This window comes from Pelophylax lessonae (assembly GCF_965119305.1).
Source record: "Pelophylax lessonae genome assembly, chromosome: 4".
NCBI lineage: Eukaryota > Metazoa > Chordata > Amphibia > Anura > Ranidae > Pelophylax > Pelophylax lessonae.
Genome location: NC_138771.1, coordinates 517,104,424 through 517,123,670, shown reverse-complemented (window position 1 = coordinate 517,123,670; position 19,247 = coordinate 517,104,424). Strand labels below are relative to the sequence as shown.

General features: G+C 45.2%; 1 protein-coding gene across 1 annotated transcript in view; it reads right to left on the bottom strand.

The window, feature by feature from the left end:
- Positions 1–377: 377 nt before the first annotated feature.
- Positions 378–19,247, bottom strand: part of DENND11 (DENN domain containing 11) — a 49,438-nt gene continuing 30,568 nt past the window's right edge. Inside the window, exons 5-9 of the mRNA XM_082252814.1 lie at positions 18,555–18,693; positions 17,735–17,866; positions 8,881–9,031; positions 6,089–6,157; positions 378–898 (exon numbers count right to left, since the gene is read on the bottom strand). Coding sequence (XP_082108940.1) covers positions 703–898; positions 6,089–6,157; positions 8,881–9,031; positions 17,735–17,866; positions 18,555–18,693 — 687 coding nt within the window. The 3' untranslated portion in view covers positions 378–702. The remainder of the gene's footprint in view (positions 899–6,088; positions 6,158–8,880; positions 9,032–17,734; positions 17,867–18,554; positions 18,694–19,247) is intronic.

Sequence of the window (19,247 nt, the reverse complement as noted above, 5' to 3'; positions counted from 1 at the left end):
ACACCACATGAAGACTTGCTAACTGTTTAGAAAACGCTAGCCTGTGGCATCTAGAGTCCTTGGCATCCAGGTCCACCCCACCTAGGACACTGCCTCTCTGTATTCCAAGATCCCAGTAAGGGCAGGTGTGGAGGAAGAACACAACTGCTCAGGTGCTAAGAGCTCAGCATTCCACAGTCTGGCCAGTGTTAAACCATCATTTATGTTGCACCTGCTTATGATTACCCTTATACGTCAAATACTTGACAAGTTTAAACCCCCAAAAGTAGCCCTAGCTGCAGTTTGCCTTTTGGATTAAAAGTGTAGGGTGCAGCTTGTTCCTGTGAAAAAAGGTGGAAACATTTTCAAATCATCCTTAGTGCCAATAATGGAAAATAAAATTGTCACGACCCTGTCGCATCGCCCGTTCTTCATGAATCTTTAGGCTTCAATCTCGCAACCAAACCAATAACCTCATTACTCCAGTGCATGGAGGGAGCCCCAACCTGGTAACCAATATTCAGTTATCCTGAAAATCTTCACATTTTGCCCGCTGGATCTATGAGCCCCAGGACTTCCACATCATCATTACCAGTCTTCTAAGATGTTGCCAGTTCTGCTTCTGCCCCTGTTGGCTGAATTCTCTGTCCGGCCTGCCCAGCCTAATACATCCAGGTATTTACAGAAGAGGCACCAGACAGCTCACCAGAGTCCTGTGTGATGTTAGGGACAGCAGGGGTTGTCAATGACCAGCATGAGGTCAAAACCATAAACTTCCAAAAGGTCCAGGAGAAAGTTACGGTCACCCTGCGGGTCCAGGCCCATACTGCGGGCATGATCTGCTGTTAGAGTCTTATCCTGACTGGCCGCCACCTCCAGGAGGGTCTGGAATATTCGATTATTCTGTTCCATAAAGAAGCTGCAAAAAATTAAGGATGGAGAAGGATAAACGAGACTGGCAACAAACGTACTCATAAGTCAGCAGTGTGAATCTGGACCTCGTGACTGAAAAGGGGTTGATATACTAAAACTAAAGAGTGCAAAATCTGGTACAGCTGTGTATGGTAGCCAATCTGTTCTTAACTTCAGCTTGTTCAATTTGGCTTTGACAAAATAAAACCTGGAAGCCGATTGGTTTCTTTGCAGAACTGCACCACATTTTGTACTCTCCAGATTTACTAAATCAACCTCAAATTGTCCAAACAAAGAACTTTCTGTGAGGCCTATTACCAGCCGGTTATGTTCTTCTAGCCTCTTTGGCAGATCAGAAAATGAAATCTAATTTGTTGCCAACAGCAGTCTTCCAGTTCGAGTACGACAAAAACCTTTTTATTTTTCCTATTTAGGTCTGTTTTACTGCATCCCTACTAAGCACATCTCACATGAAAATTATAATTGGTTTAAAGCAGAACTCCAGGCAAACTGTTGAAATACATATATGGGAAGGATTTTCCCCTGCCCAAGAATTTGTATTGGTAGTTCGGCAAATAACACAGCTCAGCCAGACAGCCGAACCAACCTGGTGACCTGACTCGGTTACTGTTTTTGCTGCCTTTGGGCAGACCAGCTAGGTCATAACCCTGCCCCCAGACTGTGAATTGATAGTGAAAGAGGAGCAGCAGACAGGAGCTCACCCCTTTGCTCACTTTTCCTGTAAGCGTGTTCCCTCACTTTGTAGCACACCTAATAGGCCAAGTACTTCCCCCCTCCTACAGCTACACCCGTTGAGGTAATCTGCCTGCCAAGTCCCATCATTTCGGATATGCAGTGGAGAGAGCCAGAATGTGCTGTTCCACCCACCGCAACCATCTCCCCAAGATCTATGAGCATTGCGTGTCAGCAAAAATAACCTCTCCACCTAACAACAATTTGACCACTAATCTGCATGCTTACCCCCAAACAAATTCCCACATCTTCCCAGCAAAAAATTCTAATGCAATCCCCAACTCTTCATAAATCTTTGCCGCCCCCCCCCCCCCCCAGGTTAAATCCTCTCCTTCCTCAAATTCCCCCCTCCTAACACAAATCCTCTATGCCTCAAATTTCCCCTCTTAGCACAAATCCACCCCAATCACCTCTACTACCATAACTCTACCCCCCCCCCCATTCGCCTTTTCTAGCAAAATCTCCCCAAAATTAACCTTCCTAGCATACACACCTTAAATTACCCCTGTGAAAATTTCTTCTCCTGGACCAAATCTTACCTCTTACTCCCCACCATCCCCAGAATTTCCCCCCAATTCCCCCTACTAGTACATATCCCCCCCCACCCCTAAAAGCACAAATCCTCCCCCTCAAACCACCATAACAAATCAGCCCCCCTCAAAGTCCCCCCCCTCTCACAATTAACCCTAACACAACCCACCTCCCAGCACAAATCTCCCTTCCTTCCTAACCCTGCCCCCAATCTCCCTACGGCACAAAACCTCTAACCCCACCTCCATCACCACAATTTTCCCTTCTTAAACAAATCCCATCTCCCCCACCCAAATTCCTCCTCCCTGCATATATTTCCTCCTCTACACCCTCCTCCAGCACAAAACCCCCCACCACCACCAACTCCCTCCTCCTATCACTAATCCACTTCGTCCCCCCTCCTCCTAGCACAAATACGGTCATCTCCAGCACGAATATAAGCTACTCTGGCCCCCTCCAGTTGTGTGTTTAACTTCCCCTCCCTCACACACAGACCTGACATACGATGCTACAGATGTCTGTGGGAAGTTCTTCCTCCCAGGCTCGTCCTCATCTTGACACCTCACAGTTCAGGAGGAGCCTGGGGGAAGCTTTGAAAAAAACTTGACAGGCAGCTAGCAGGGAGAGATGCAGAGTGTATGGGATTGCGACGGCAAAGACTCACAATAGCGATTGTAGTAGCTGTCAGATTGGGACTAAGCAGCGTTTGTTTACCCGGGAGGAGATGGGGGCCTGGATGGGAGCAAACGTAGAGCAAACCTCCTCCCAGATTGGGATTTATCAATTCCCGCTAAATGATGATATAAACAGGGGTGCCCCAAGTAGAGTCCTCAATTTTAAGCCGCTCTCGCATTAAAGTAATCAGTGCAATCACCAGCACCTTCCCCTGTGCATTTTCAGAGGACTCAACCTCGCTGTCTGGGGGAATCAGGGGAAGCATTTTTAAGGCTGGCAGGAAATGCAGAGACTGCATCACAGTCCAACTCAGGTTTAGAAATGTCTAAATAAGCAGGTAACGGCCAGGGGTGCTTCCTGCTCACCTTACCCCGAATGCTGCCTCCACCAAGGAGACAAGGAGGGCAAACGACCCTGAGGAACCCACTGCCTCCAAAAGAGGGATCAGGAGGGTACATGTGCGCCTAAGAGTCCATACAGCCCACCCATTCAGGCAACGTACCGCCGATAATTAGGACATCTTGGGGGAGGGGGGACTAAAGGCGCCCCCTCACAGGCTGAAAGGGAAGTAGGAGGACTTACCAGCATCTGACTACCAGGGTGGCGACAACGATGTCACCTGTGGATGCTGCTATGCTGAGCGTGCCTCAAAGCATGCTCTCCTGTCCCAGGGACCGTCTCTGTATCCAGCCTGAGAGGGGATCACCGGCAATGCCAGCACTGCCATGCACTTGCCCAGCTAGCTCCCATACAGATGGCCACCGCCACATGGCTAGAAGAACAGGGTAGTCAATGGGAAAGCCCAATGTAAAATGGCTTACGACCTCCTGAACGGGATCCCTTCTAATGCAGAACCCGCGGGGACAACTGAGAAGGCCCCCCTCCCACCCAGGGATCCTGGGAGACGTTGAACCAAGCACCAGGGACTGGGAGGTAGGGGGAAGAAAGTCTAGCCAGGGAGAAAAAGGGGGTGGGGTTCAGGAAGAAATACCAGAGGCGGGGGAGGGGGACCCTGCAGGGCCAACCACCCCAGAGAGTACTCATGCCCCACACAGCATCCAGGGAGAAAGGGAGGGGGCATCTACCTAGCAATGCAGCATGAGATTAAGGCTCCCATGACAGATCCTCCTCTCCACCAAAGTGGGGTCTGTCAGCCAGGGTAACACTGACACAGACTCCAGCGAGAAGTTTAGCTCACTGACTGCCCCCAGTCCAGCAGAATGGGACTGTCGCATTCAAACCGGCATGTAGCTTAAAGTCTATGTGCAATCATTGGCCAGAGGTGACCACTAGATCTAAATTGCCCAGCCTGGCTTTTTATTGAAGATCTCTGGAAGGGGAAAAAAAATAAATAAAAAAGCTATGGACCACGGGTCCCAGCAGGGAAATAGGTCCTTACTCCTGAAACACTGGGCAAAGAACTGAGGCTCAGAGGTACTGGTCTCTTTTTTTTTTTTTTTTTATAATGGTGGAGAAGGCGTTTCCTGTTTTAAAGGTGGAAGGAACCTTCTCTCAATGCTGCCCTGGAAGAAGACTTGAGAAAATATGCTTAGAAGAAAATCAGCTTCTTACTTAATGTGACCATCACAAAAAAGCTGCAGCTGGGTTTTTAGTGCAGGCACCTCAAGCAGCCTATTCTGCTAGCTCTAAATGCCAGGTTGCTCTGAGTGGGCAAAGCTCTGGCACTTCCTAGTAGTATCAAAGCTGATCCATGCTCTTGTTACCCCTACATACATTGCTATCAGCCCATGACTGGCCAATAGAAGTTCATACAAACCAAAAAGTAACGGTCCTGGGAACCCCGCTACCCTAATGTACGGGTAGAGTGTAATTACAGAATATCAATAAACCAAAAAAAAAAAAAGCGTATAAACATCCAGTAGTTACCACCTCATAACTTTATAAATGTAAAATTATCAAAAATGTAATAGCATCACTCCCTGCAACACCGCATGGCTAACTTGCATACAGGATCACACAGATAATACTTGTCTGAGGCAAGGGAGACTTGGAGCTGCCACAGGGACCTCACATAGGCAGGAAGCCCTCTCATAGCTGTGGTCACATTCTGCATCTCTGCATATTACAGGAGAAGCAGTCTGGATGTCCACATGGATCAAAATAAATGCTGGACCCACAGACAAGGGACAGTGAGTACCAGTGATCATGGTGTCCCCGATAACTGGTCATATTGGCTGTGCATGTGGCGGTATCCATACAGCACGAGACCAGCTAAGTAGCACAGGCCGGACCAGGGCCATATGCAAGTCCCAGCAACAGGTACAGAACAACGGCATATTACAATTACACAAACAGCACTTGCCAGACGATCCTTCTTTGTACTGTATGTTGGCATTTACCAATACATCCATTTATGTGGTTACCACTTGGTGGCCTGCATGCCCCCCCTGTATGACTGACTGTTACATGGCATTATATGCCGATTACCTGGACATGGAAGGAGAAACCATATATGCCCACTTGGTTAAACAGTCTACTGCAGCTACTCATCCATCCACCCATCAATCCAAGCCTGGCATATACAGTACACTTAATCTCTCATATTCAAGGCTCATAATGTCAGAACCATTTTATCAATCTATTGCAGAGCTTTTTTCATATTGTGGAGTTCTAGTAGTTGGTTGCACAATATTTAGACTGATGTTATATTGGCTCCAGCACATCCTGGGTCAGCATACTATGATGTGCATCTTGGACCAGTTGGGATAGTTTGTGTATTCCATTCGCCCATTGTGGCTTTAAGGAGTGCCAGCTAGACCACGGTCCCTACAGGTCCTCTGATCCCACTAGCAAGCAGGTAATTTTAGCAGGATTATAGATGGGTTTTATAGGGGCAGCTTGCCCCAGCTCTGGGTGGGAGGACTGCATCATAGATTCAGAGGGAGGGGCTTGAGGTGGGTTGGCATAAGAGGGCATTGGGTCTTAGGGGACTGGATGTGGGGGGGGTGGAAGGGGGGGGGACTCTGGGTTTTATGATACTATTCGTTTTTGATAGGTTTACATTAATAAAGTTATGAGGAGGTTGCTCCTGGGTGTTCATATGCTTTTTTTTGGTTAGAAATTCACACAAGGCAGCGATTTCAAAAGATCAGCAACGGCAGCCATCCTACTAACCTTATTATAGACTTGCATTACTGTCGGGAGACGGGTGCAAGGGGCATTGTGGTAAAAAATACAGAGAATGAAGGGGTAATGAGTTCTGAGCTGGATTACTCACAGGATGAAGAGGTCCTCCTCACACGACGTGCAGTCTCCGTCCACTTCCTGTGTGTACATCAGAAGCTGCCTGAAACGAGGATAGACAAAAAAAAATTTAAAAATGACAAAATGTATTAACAAACCTAAAATGCCAAAACACACAGAACTCTAAAATAAGGTAGTGACAGACACGATGATCATCGCCCAATCTGTATGAGGTCAGCCAGACAATGTGATAATCCTTAAAGACGAGTTCCACCGAAAAGTAGAACTTCCGTTTTAAGTACTCCTGACCCCTGACATGCCACATTTTGCATGCAATTTTTGGGGGGGGTGGAAGTTCTCCTCTCCTTCGCTACAATCTTCTGGGACACACGAGAGGTCCCAGAAGATTGCCTGGCCATTCAGGATGCGAATGCGCAGTGTGCACCCGGCTGTGAAGCCACAAGCTGTCACAGCCAGGTGCCCACACTAGTGATGCCAGCGCCACCGAGAGGAGAGGGGAGAGGGAGAGGAGCGACTTTGTAGCTGCTGACTTGTAATAAACACAGAAACAAAAAGGGAATTCCGCTTTAAAGTAATTGTAAAAAAAAAAAAAAAACACGCACGCACTCACACGTTATACTTACATGCTCTGTGCAGTGGATTTTGCACAGAGCAGCCCAGATCCTCCTCTCCTCGGGTCTCTTCTGAGCTCCTGGTCCCTCCCTCCTTTTAAGTGCCCCTAAAGCAAGCAGCTTGCTTTTGGGGCACCCGAGCCAAGTCACAGCTCTCTGTGTCCATTTAGACATGGAGCTGCAACCCGACCCCGCCACTACTCTCTCTCTCTTGATTGGCTGACTAACCTTTGACAGCAGCAAGAGCCAATCATGCCGCACAGCTCTCTCAGTCAATGAAGAGGGGAGTCCCGGGCAGCTGAGAAACTCTTGCAAACTCACTGGATAAAGAAGAAGGATTTAGGGAAGTATTAGGGGGGCTGCTGCACACGTTTTTTTTTTTTATCTTAATGCATTCTATTCTAGTCTAGTTCGCAACGAAACTAATATGGTCCCATCACACGCTACACTGTTTTCAGCCTTATCCGTTAGGGTGCCGTGATAGGCTGAGCACACCTATGCCTCAACAACCAGTAATGGGCCATACATACTATAAGATTTTCTGAAGACTTTTTCCTTTAACCACTTAAGCCCCGGAGGATTTTCCTGCTAAAAGACCAGGGGGTATTTTGCGATTCGGCACTGCGTGACTTTAACGGACAATTGCGCCGTCGTGCGACGCTGTACCTAAACGAATTTGGCGTCCTTTTTTTCCCCACAAACAGAGCTTTCTTTTGGTGGTATTTGATCACCTGTGCGATTTTTTGATCACGCGCTATAAACAAAAAAAGAGCGACAATTTTGCAAAAATAGCAATATTTTTCACATTTTTTTATATGAAATTCCCCAAAAAAAAAAAATGTAAAAATCGAAATTTTTTAACATTTTCAGCCAATTTGTTTTATCCTACCTATGTTTGGTAAAAAAAAAAAAAAAAAAAAAAAAAAAATCGCAAAAAGCGTATTTTTATTGGTTTGCGCAAAAGTTATCGCGTTTACTAACAAAGGGAAAGATTTTTGTCATTTTTGTTGTTTTTTTTTTAACGCGTAATGGCGGCGATCTGCGATTTTTTTTGCGGTACTGCGACATTGTGGCGGACAGATCGGACCCTTGACTGACATTTTTGACACTTTTGGGGTTACCAGTGACATTTCTACAGTAATCAGTGCTATACATATGCACTGTTACTGTAAAAATACACTGGTAGTGAAGGGGTTAACTTTATTTGGGAGGGAGGGGCTGTGTGTGTCCCTAGGGGCGTGCCTTCTACTGTGATTGGCTGTGGCTTGAGCTGTAAGGACACTGATCAACGGATCTACATAGTAGATCCGTGTGATCAGTGTCTTTACAGCGAGGAGAATGACAGGTGGCTTGTTTACACAAGCTGCCTGACATTCTCCCTCTCCCCCGACGATCGCCGAGTGACCGGCGGACATCGGGTCCGCTGGTCACACGTGCGGGGGGGGGGGGGTTCCGTGACCGCGCGGGCGCGCGCTCGCTCCCCAGACCCTCCCAGGCTAGTGACGTTAATTAACGTCACTCTGCCTGGCAGGGGCTGACCGCAGCAGTAAATCTACTTGCAGCGGTCGGCAAGCGGTTAAACTTACCAAAACCATATAATATGAGGTCAAACCTAAACACTTTCAATTTGTATGCAATCTGGCAGGCCCTTGCACTACATAGAAAAGGTAAGTCTGAAGGAAAAAGTCTTCAGAAAATCTTATAGTATGTATGGCCCTTAAGTCCAACAAAGAAAAGAGCGAATGATAAAATTCAATACAGGTTTAACTTTATTGTTGTTTCGAACCAGCAAACAAAGTCCCCACCCAGTTTTTGTGAGCAGAGGATGTCCCAGGCCGGAACCGGATGTCCGCTTGCCCAGAGCAATAAAAGGTATACCGGCGTTGAATTTTAACTGTGACACTAGGTCTTTCTCCTTATCGATTTTCTGTAGCCACTGAAAATATTCTGAGCCGGAAATAAGAAAACGAATGCAGCCAACATATAAGGGAGTGGTAAGCTGCAACATATTCAATTTTTGATTTTGACTGTAGATACACTTTAACATCAGCCTCCTGCTACACTCTGTACAGCAGTACCATTACTTCATCCTAATTATAATAGAAATTAAATAACCCTGTCTGATCACTGTGGATGAACATCAGCAGCTCTCCCTGCCTGAAAGAGTTCTAATCCAAAATAAAGTATCAGTCACCGTTGGTCATTGAGCCGTCTGTATTTCTCTTTATCGGCGCTGTTGATCCTCAGCAGTGGCTGCAGACGTTCCAGGTGAGTCTTCACATTCTGGTTGTCAACATAGACATCATAGAGTTCCTGCTTCTGCTCAAAGATCTTCTCTGTAGTACCTGAAGACAATAGTCAGAAGTTGGAGTAACCTGAAAGGGTCACAAGTCACCACAGCCCTTGGCAACCAAACATAGAATGTAGAACACTAGCCCAACTGTATTCGATTTTCCATGTCTGCAATAATGAGAGCAAATATGCCAGACAAAGCTTTGCATAACCACCAAATCATTACTTCTTTTATCAACTTTATTAACATGGAAAGATACAAACACCATCAGCCAAACACAGCTCTTTCTCCTTTAAAGCATTTCACCCCAAGAGAAAGATAATCATGGGTAAGGCGCTCTCACAGCTAGACATTTATATACACACATATTAATCATAATTCCTATAGTTAAGGAGACACTGTATGTAAACTTGGATCCATAAATCCGTAATAATATAAACTGAACAAGGCACTTTCATTTTTCACACCATAAAATCTGCAAGATTTTTTTGATATAAAATTACATTAAACACCCCAAACAATTCTACAGCGCTGTGCAAAAGTTTTAGGCAGGTGTGAAAAAATGCTGTACATTACTTTTTTCTGAAATAGAAGTGTTAATATTTTATTTTTGAAAGAACCTTAAAGAATTTGTACGTTACCGGAACCAGCGAGGAACGACCACAGAATTTATACATTTTTTTTTTTTTTTGACAACTTTTTGTTTTACAAAATATGCAAAGAGAGACATGTCCTGTGCAATTGGCCTATTACTAAGCCACCATCATATTAGAAGTACACCAAAGTCATACTAATCAAACCATTGAACGTTGCAGAGGAATTGTAAGAGGCAAACAGGTTTCACCTATTAGCTTCATAATCTTGATCGCACAGATAGCCAAGTGGTGCATCGCTTCAGCAATATAGCTGTGAGATGATGAAAACGTATATTGTACAACATGGAATGCTTGACTACTTCCCGCCCGCAATAGACTGTTAGTAAAGCCGCTGGGCACCGGCGTATTTCTTCCGGCTTGTGATGTCGGTGTATGAGCAGAACTCCGCCTACATGTTTCGCAGGCAACTGCGTCATCAGGGGGGGAGTGGCCTATCGCAACAGATGTCACTTATATAGCGGCTAGACCCGGAAGCCAAAAGGAGGAAAAAAACGTCAGCAGACCATCCCCATTATGCAAAAATCGAGAACGGAAGCAGACTCCCTGGACCACACGCATTACAAGGTGGAACGCAAGCCGGAACATACATAGAACGGGGAGCAAAACCATCCAATATGGAATAGTGGGAACAACTACATATTATATATAAGGAACCGCATACCCATATTGGAGAACAAATAACATGCCCATATCCCTATAGAGACTGGATATAAAATAACATAAAAGGATAAAAAAATCAATCCATCTAAAAGGACAGTGTGAAGTGGATCTAGATAATGACCATATTAGATGACCAAAATATTACAGGTCAAACTGGTCAAATAACTCGACTGACCTAATCAGAAGGAACAAACAAAATGAACAGATTAATCTGCTCATATAAATATAGTGTCACAAATAAAAATAAGAGTGACTCAGAATATTAAATTATAAATAATAAAGAATTTATATAAGGTCATAAAATACTTCATTATTAATATTATAATAAAATATAATAGAAACATTTCATAAAAATATTTCCATTTTTATTTATATTTTGGCCCGGATAAATAAAATATTACTGGGTCCAAACTTGAACGTCAGTCACAAGCCGGAGGAAGGATATATATTACATAAAGGCAAATAAAAGGTTATAAAGTACAGACACTAAAATGAATATAAAGTATATAAATGTTAGCCATTATTGATGAAGGAATTTACATCAAGGTCCACATTCAAACCAAGTGGATTGAGACACCTCAACTGATAGATCCGCCTAGTTTCCAATTGCGAAATGCCTCTAAGTAGGTGGCTACCTCTCCAATGTGGTTTAAAATGATCGATAACCATGAAAGAGGTTCCAGATGGATCCCTCCCATGGCACCGATCGTAATGCTTAGAGAGATTATGTTTTGGAAAGCACTTGTGGATATTATTGATGTGTTCGTTCATCCTAATTCTGAACTCTCTAATAGTACGTCCAACATAATGTAACCCGCAGGGACAAGTAATCAGATACACTACATTTCTAGTGGAACACGTGGCAAAACACTTAATGTCATATAAATTGTTTGTCACATTGCATGAAAACTGAGTGTATTTTCTTTGTTTCAAACAATTAATGGAGCATATTCCGCACTTCCTACATGGATAGAATCCATCCCTATCAAAAGAGAAACATGGTCTAACAGGGGGCTCTATTACATTGGGCGCTACCCCCAATTTCAGTGGGGGGGACACCTCTATATATAAACCGATTGATAATCTGGTATGATTGGCCCCAAAACCCTATCACTTTTAAGGATGCCCCAATGTTTGGACAGGATCTTTTTAACCACAATGTCCGGATGAAAAGGGTAGTAAAGAATGAAAAGCGGGGCGAAAAAAATGTCCTCCCTACCACCTGATTGGTTAATAGATAAAACCCCACTCGAGGGGTTCAAGATGGTGCCCCTATCCATGTCTGCTACCATTTTGATGGTGGAGTCCAATTCGGACGGACTATAACCTCTATCTAAAAAAACGTCCCTTCAAAACTTCAGCCTCGTTGAGAAAGTCCTGCAACAAAGTGCAGTTCCTTCTTAACCTCTGAAACTGGCCCTTTTTAGCTAGCTGACACTTGGATCCCTGAACCTTCTCCGGAGTGGTCCCCTCTACACTAGGCAGACCCCCAGGGGCAATCCGCAGTACTCACGACCTTTGTAGGCTTTCCTGGGACTGGACCCCCCTCTCTCTCAGCTGGTTCTTGGCACACCGGATCCCCTTCAGCTCAACTCAGCGGCCTCTGGATTCTCAGACAGCACCCAGAGACATCCACTTCCTCTGACAGGAGGAGAGACAACCGTACTCTCCCTCCTGGGACTCTGCTTCCCACCAAAGACCATGAGTCATGCACTCCCCTCAAACTTATACCCACTCCCAGAATCCTCTGCGGCAGAATCTGCCTTCTGGGGTAGTTACAAGCCTAAATGTGTCCCTGATTGGGTTTCCTCCACTGCCCTATGAAAAGCCTCTTACAGAGCCAGTGGGGGGACTCCCCTCTTGCAGACACTCCTGGAAGCTATGACAACCTACCTGACAAAAATAAATCATGGCTCTGCTGTTAGGCAGACAAAGCCCACTATATTTTACCTAGCACCTACCTGTAGGGTGCTACATCCAATAATGGGATTTTTGACTTACCATAAAATCCATTTCTCTGAGTTCCGTGACCGACACAGCTTCTCCCTTATTCAGAACCATAGGTTATATTGCCCCCTACAGGAGTAGGACAATAGCAAGATGAGGTTCTACTGTAAGCTCCTGAAGCGTTTCGTCCACTTAGACATCAAAGGATATTGCTCCCAAGTGGCTTCCTTGCAAACCTGCACCACTGACGCCTAATGACGGAAGGCCCAAGAAGCATTAAGCGCCCAAGTAGAGTGCGCTGTTATAGGGAGAGGAGGAGGAACCTGACCCTTGATGGAATAGGCCAGAGTCACCGTCTGTCCGATCCATCAGGAAATGGTTGCAGCCCTTTTCTTGGCTCGTCAATCACAAAAAGTGAATCTGACCTCTGAAAAAGACTCTGTAGCTGCCAAAAACACCCGAAACGCCCAAACCACACACAAGGCATGCAAAGCAAATTAGGATGTTTAGGCCTGGGACACAGGGAAAGCAACACAATGTCTTCATTCAAATGAAAATCAAAAGCTACTTTAGGAACGACGGACATGGGTGAAGAACCACCTTATCTTTGTGGACCACCAAATAGGGGGACAACAAGATAACGCCGCCAGCTCCAACACTCAGCGAGTAGAAGTGAAAGCCAAAAAAAAAAAAGGCCACCTTCTGGGACAACGTAAGCAGGGGAATCTCCTGAATATTTCCAAAGGGATGCTTCTGGAGAACTTAAAGCACCAAATTCGGCAGAAAAGACCGCACTGGTGGAGACAGATGTCAAACTCCTTAAATAAAAAAGGTACGCACCAGGGAGTGCGTATCCAGGGATCGCTGAAGGAAGACTGACAAGGCAGACACCTGGCCCTTGATGGTACTCAATGCCAATTTCAGCTCAACACCTCATTGAAGGAAGGTCAAAATCCGAAACAACCGAAAAGGAATAAGGGTGAACTCCAATCTACTCACACAATGAAATGTACGCTTTGCTCTTCTTAGAGGTAGACTTCCTAGCCTACAGCGGTGTTGAAATCATCCACTTAGGCAAGCCTATCTATCCTTCAGCACCTGGCCTTCAACAGCCAGGCCGTCAAAGCTAGCAACTGTAAAGCAGAATGGAAGATCGGCCCTAGGGAAAGAGGAACCTCCCTGAGAGACAGTCCCCAAGGGACATCAGCCAGCCTGGAGCCACTAAAAATGACCGGAATCCCCTCGGCCTCACGTCATCGTAAAGGCCGCAGCAGAAGCAGGAGGAAAAATGTATATCAGACGATACTAGTTTACGGGCCATCAGAGTGTCTCTGTGGTGTCCGTCAGAGGATCCTGTGACCTTGCCACAAACCTTGGTACCTTTCTGTTGAGCCAGGACAACAACAGATCCACCCTCGAGGGTGCCCCACCGGAGACCTATCTGATGAAACATGTCCGGATGAAGGGACCACTCCCCTTGGTCCAACGCCTGCCGACTGGGATAGTCCATCTGCCAGTTTTCCACTCCTGGAATGTGTACGGCGGAGAGGACCGAAACAACACTCACCGGAGAATGCCGGCTACTCCCAGGGCTGCCAGTCTGATGAAAGAGCACAACTGCGCATGCTCCGGAACGTGCTACCACCCCCTGACGTCACTACGCCCTGTGCGGTCAACGGGCGAGGCGTGCATGCCACCGCGGCCTCGGACGGAAGTACTTTTCCTGGTTGGACTCTCCAAATCCATCACTCCCCCCTTGCTGCTGGACGGCCAAGGGAGACAGAGCATGCCTGTTTTACTCATCCATCCTATAAGTTTTATATCTTTGTGTGCCAATAAAGGTAGTCTATGCTCTCCCTTTCTTGTCCTATCAGTTGGAGTCGCTTCTACTTTCCAGAAGAGCTGCCCCAGTGTCAGCGTGGCACTCCCTGCATGACCACAGAGGCCATCCAAACCATAGCCCCTCCCCCCCTCCCTTCAATCATTGAGGATTGATCTCCCTAACAGAAGCGCCCTATGTTCCATGTTCTTGACTCCCAGGGCTGCTAACACACTCTTTGTTCCACCCTGATGATTGACATAAGCCCCCGCTGTTGCATTGTCCAACTGGATCCGCATCAGAAGCCCCCCAGGAGTCGATCCATCCAGTAATCCAGGCACAGCCTGATCACCCAAAGTTCCAAGACATTGATCGGCAGTCTGGACTCTTCCAGCATCCAACGATCTTGAGCGAAGCTCAGTCTCAGGACACCTCCCAACCCGGACAGACTGGCATCTGTAGTGACCGCTGTCCAAAACAAGGAGAGAAGGATTCGCCCTGCCAAAGAGCTGGAAAGGGAAGCCACCAGAACAGAGACCCCCTGGCGTCCTGGCTCAGCCGAATATGATTCTCCAGAGACCTCAGACACTTGTCCCATTTTAGCAGGATCCCTCAGGACCTCAGGAAGGGACCTCTTATGAAACTGTGCAAAGAGAACCGCCTCCAAGGTAGATTCCATCAGGCTCAGCACCCGCATGCAAGTCTGGAGGGAGGACCACCTCTTAATGATGTCATCCAGGGTAGCTCCAAACAGACGATTGCCTTAAAAGGGTAAATTAGAGCTTTTTTAGAAGTCAGATCAGATTCAGATCGCTTAAAAATCAGGGGAGCCGCATCCAAAGAGGCATCGCAGAGAAACCGGAGAGGAGGCGGCCCTGTACTTACCGATCCAGCGAAAGCCTGCAGGTAACACTCCCAAGACAGAACCTCGTCACCACCGAAATGGGGGGGCTGTCGGCAAAAGTTACACTGTGACGTACGTGGACTATCAGCGCCCGGTCATGTGTCCCCGCGTAGCTAAAGGTCTGGCCAGCCTGAGGGGACCACTGGATCTAGATTATGCAGCCCATCGCTCGGCCTGGCAGTTGATTGTAGATCTCACAGGAAAAAAAAGAAGAAAAAAAATGCCACTGAAAAAGAAAAAATGTGCCAGGACCAAATATCCCAGCAGGGAACTAGGCCCTTACTCCTGACTAGACAGAAAAAACAAACTGAAGACCTATAGCAGAGAGAGGGAGTATACCACCTAGGAATGCCCATAGGTGTAGCCAAGTTTTATTTTGCCTAGTATCCTACTCCTGTATGGGGCAATATAACCTATGGTTCTGAATAATGGAGGAGATGTGCCTGTCAATGAACGAAAGAGAAATTGATTTTTGAAAGCATTCTTACTTTACAGCATTTCCTCCTAAAAAAATATATATATTTTGCACAGTACTGAGTATTTTCTTAAAGCAGAGGCCATGTAGAATAAAATGGTGGCAGTTACAATTCTTTATGTCACACAAAACCAGCTGACTGGCAAAAAGCACACGTGGTACCAATATTCAAAAAAAAGGGCAAAGAGATATTCCTGGAATTTATAGGTCTGTCAGTCTAACATTGGTAGTTTGCAAACTTTTTAAGGGGATGATAAGGGTACATATCCAAGAATTTGCTGATGAAAGTATCATTAGCAGTAATCAGCATGGGTTTACGAAAGGTCACTCTTGCCAAAACGAACCTATTAACATTCTACGAGGAAGTGAGCTATCTGGACATGGGTAGGCCGGTGGATGTGGTGCATCTGGATTTTGCAAAAGCATTTGATACAGTCCCCCACAAACGCCTAATCTACAGAGGTTGGTGGGTATAGACCATAGGGTTGGTTCTTGAATAGAATACTGGCTGTGGGGACATGTCCAAGGGGTTGTGATAAATAACGAGAATGGTTTAGAGTGGTTAATGGGGTACCCCTAGGCTCTGTCCTGGGACCAATTCTGTCTATTTATAAATTATATAGAGCAGAGATATGCAAACTATGGCCCTCCAGATGTTGTAGAACTACAAGTCACATAAGGCATAGCAAATCTGACAGCCACAAGCATGACACCCAGAGGCATGACGGGACTTGTAGTTTTGCAACAGCTGAAGAGCCACAGTTTGCAAATCCCTGATATAAAGGATGGGATAAATAGCTCGATCTCAGTGTTTGCTAACGACAAAAAAAAAAAAACTTCACAAGAGGACCTGAATAAATGAATTGAGTGCGCTACTAGATGGCAAATGAAGTTTAACATTGGTAACTCACTAGGGGAAGAACCCCTAAAGGATTCCAGGATGGAGAAGGATCCAGGGGTCCTAGTAGAAGACAGATTGAGCAATAGCATGTAGTGTCAGGCTGCAGGAAGCAAAGCCAGCAGAATATTAATAAAACTCTAGTTCGGCTGCATCTTGGAGTATTCCAGTTCTGGTCACCAATCCTCAGGAACGATGTGCTGGAGCAAGTCCAGAGGGAGGACAACTAAATTAATATGGGGACTGGAGGACCTCAATTATGAGAAACGTCTACAAGCGCTAAATTTATTCTCCCTGAAAAGGAGACGCTCGAGGGGAGATATGATCACAATATACAAATATTGCAACGTGATCCCAGCATAAGTATGAAACTTTTTAGTCCCAGTGAAAGCAAGAAGACACTGGGCCGCACGATGAGACTGGAAGAGAAGCGGTTTAACCTTAAGCTGCATAGGGGGGGTTTTCACTGTCAGGTGCGGTAAAGATGTGGAACTCTTTTTCACAATCAGTGGTGTCAGCAGGAAGTATGGGTAGTCTTTAAAGACTCTTGGACGTGCATCTTAAAGCAAATATACAGGGATATGGGAAATTATTTTCTACATGCACACACAGGTTGAACTGGATGGACTGTTGTCTTTTTTCAACCTTACCCACAATGTAACAATATTTGCACAAAAAAGATTACATACACATTTTCTTTATACAGAGGCATAAACAATACAATACCCACATTTTTGGTAAAATATACAATGTCGGGTTGCATTGTGTAAAACTCAACTTTATTGTGGGCTGCATCAGCATTATGGTTGCGCTCAAAGGGACGGTTGTATCTGTAAGACTATATACATTTATCTAGGGGTTTTTTTTTCTCTCAGAGAATAGATGCAGGAATCCAGACACAAGGACACTACTGTAGGATCTGAACCCAGGACTGCTAGCCACATGGTTCACCACTATTTTAACTACAAGAAATACATGTTCTTTTACTAACCCCATTGTGGAATTTCACCACAATTTTCTTATTTTTACCAATACCATCACGTTGATGAAGAGCAACGGTCACAAGAGGGATTTTTCACATCCTACACTTTTGGAAGTGACAGGTGCCTGCATTCCCCCACTGTGTGTTGTGATTCTTCCCAGCAGCCATTACATTCTGTAGCAACCAATAGGAAAAACCACAATGCACCAGGCCCCCCGACACACTCAGAAAGCATTGAATGCTAAAGAGTTTTGCACAACCATAGCTTTTCATTAAAGAGACTATACAAGTCAACCCCTGGCAGAAAGGCAAGAAAAAAAATGTATAATGTATTATATATATATATATATTAGTATTTCTAGACAGTATTGGGAGCCTGGGTCATCTTTCCACAGGGTCACTGTAGATACTCACATGCCACGTAGGACACCTCATCATCGAGGGTCTCTATGTCTGCTACATTTACATAGAAGAAGGGCTTCGACTCTGGAGCTGTGGCTCCCACACCCGGTAAAGTAACATTGGCGAGACAGCAACAGCAATAAACTGTACAGAAGAGGATAGAATTATACATTTTAGTATTTTTTCATTGTCCATCAACACAGCATAATTGTTTTGTTCCAATTTTCTAAAAACTAAACAGGTTCAAAGAAACAGCAGTAAATGTGTCTAATGTACAAAATATAGCTATACAACTCTGTATTCTAAATCCACTTTTTTTTTGGCAATTGTCCTAATTAGTGGTTATGATAATATGCTTTTGGCTTACAGTGAGTCGATGCCTACTATGACAGAGAAGAGTAAGCATACCGTTTCCAGAGAAAATTTGGACCAAAATTTAAATCCATTCAAATAATAGCTTAGGAACATCTACCAACTATGGCAAACTGTGGACAAGATTTCCTGGAACCCTGGCACCCACCCCCACACAAACACCCCCTTCTCATGTAACAAACTCATTATCTGTCTCCACAGAAAATCACATCAAATTACAAGAAAACCTGTGGCATGTGTGCAGCCTCCCCAATAAACAATTTTGGGTTTAGGCTAAAGCTTAACCCTTGGTTAGTTTTTTGCAGGTCTAAAGGATGTAAAGGGTGGTGGGGGGGGGGGGGTGTCAAGATTTATGTTCTCCTAGTGAAACACTAGGACTGATCATATACAATTACCGTATGATAAAAAGAGAACCTTGCCTTTAGCATTTGACATGAAATGGTAGGTTATTGCAGGTTACCTCTGTAGCATACCACTCCCACAGGAGGCGGGGAGAAGATCAAGATTCGCTTCCTTAATAATGCAAACTTCCACAGGATGAAGATCTGCTCCCCAAAGAACTTAATGAACTGAGACATGCAGCCAGCAGGGTGGGTAATCTGCAATCAAAAGGCAGAAAATTATTATTATTTACCTTCCTGTGTCATGCCTACTGTGGAGTTTTGCAGAACAAATCTTAACTTAGTGTCATGTGACTACAACACTTTCACTCCTCCTAAAAAGCAAACAGGCTCATAAGACCTGACTTTTCAGAAGTTGATTTTTTAAATTTACAATTAAGCCCTATTTCAATTTACAACCTAAGCCCCCATCCAGGTTCCTAGCCACTGCCAGCTCACCGCAAATCCAGCAGTGTCAGTGGAACCTGAGATTCCCAGTCACCTACCACCCCCATTAAGTCTTTATCCTCTTCTGGAACCTGAGAGGATCCCATCCACTAGAAAAAGTCTACGTCATGCAGGAAGAAGGGCCAAAGCAGAAAGTAACAGATGTGGAGAAAACTAGAATTGGCAATTGGGCCCAGGTAGTACCAAGCAACAATTTTACCGTTTGACTGGAATTTTTAATGAAAAATAGATAATCCAGAATGCAAATGTGTTTAGGCACTACAGTTCCTAAAACCTCATAGCTGCAGTAGAAGATCTAATGTCCC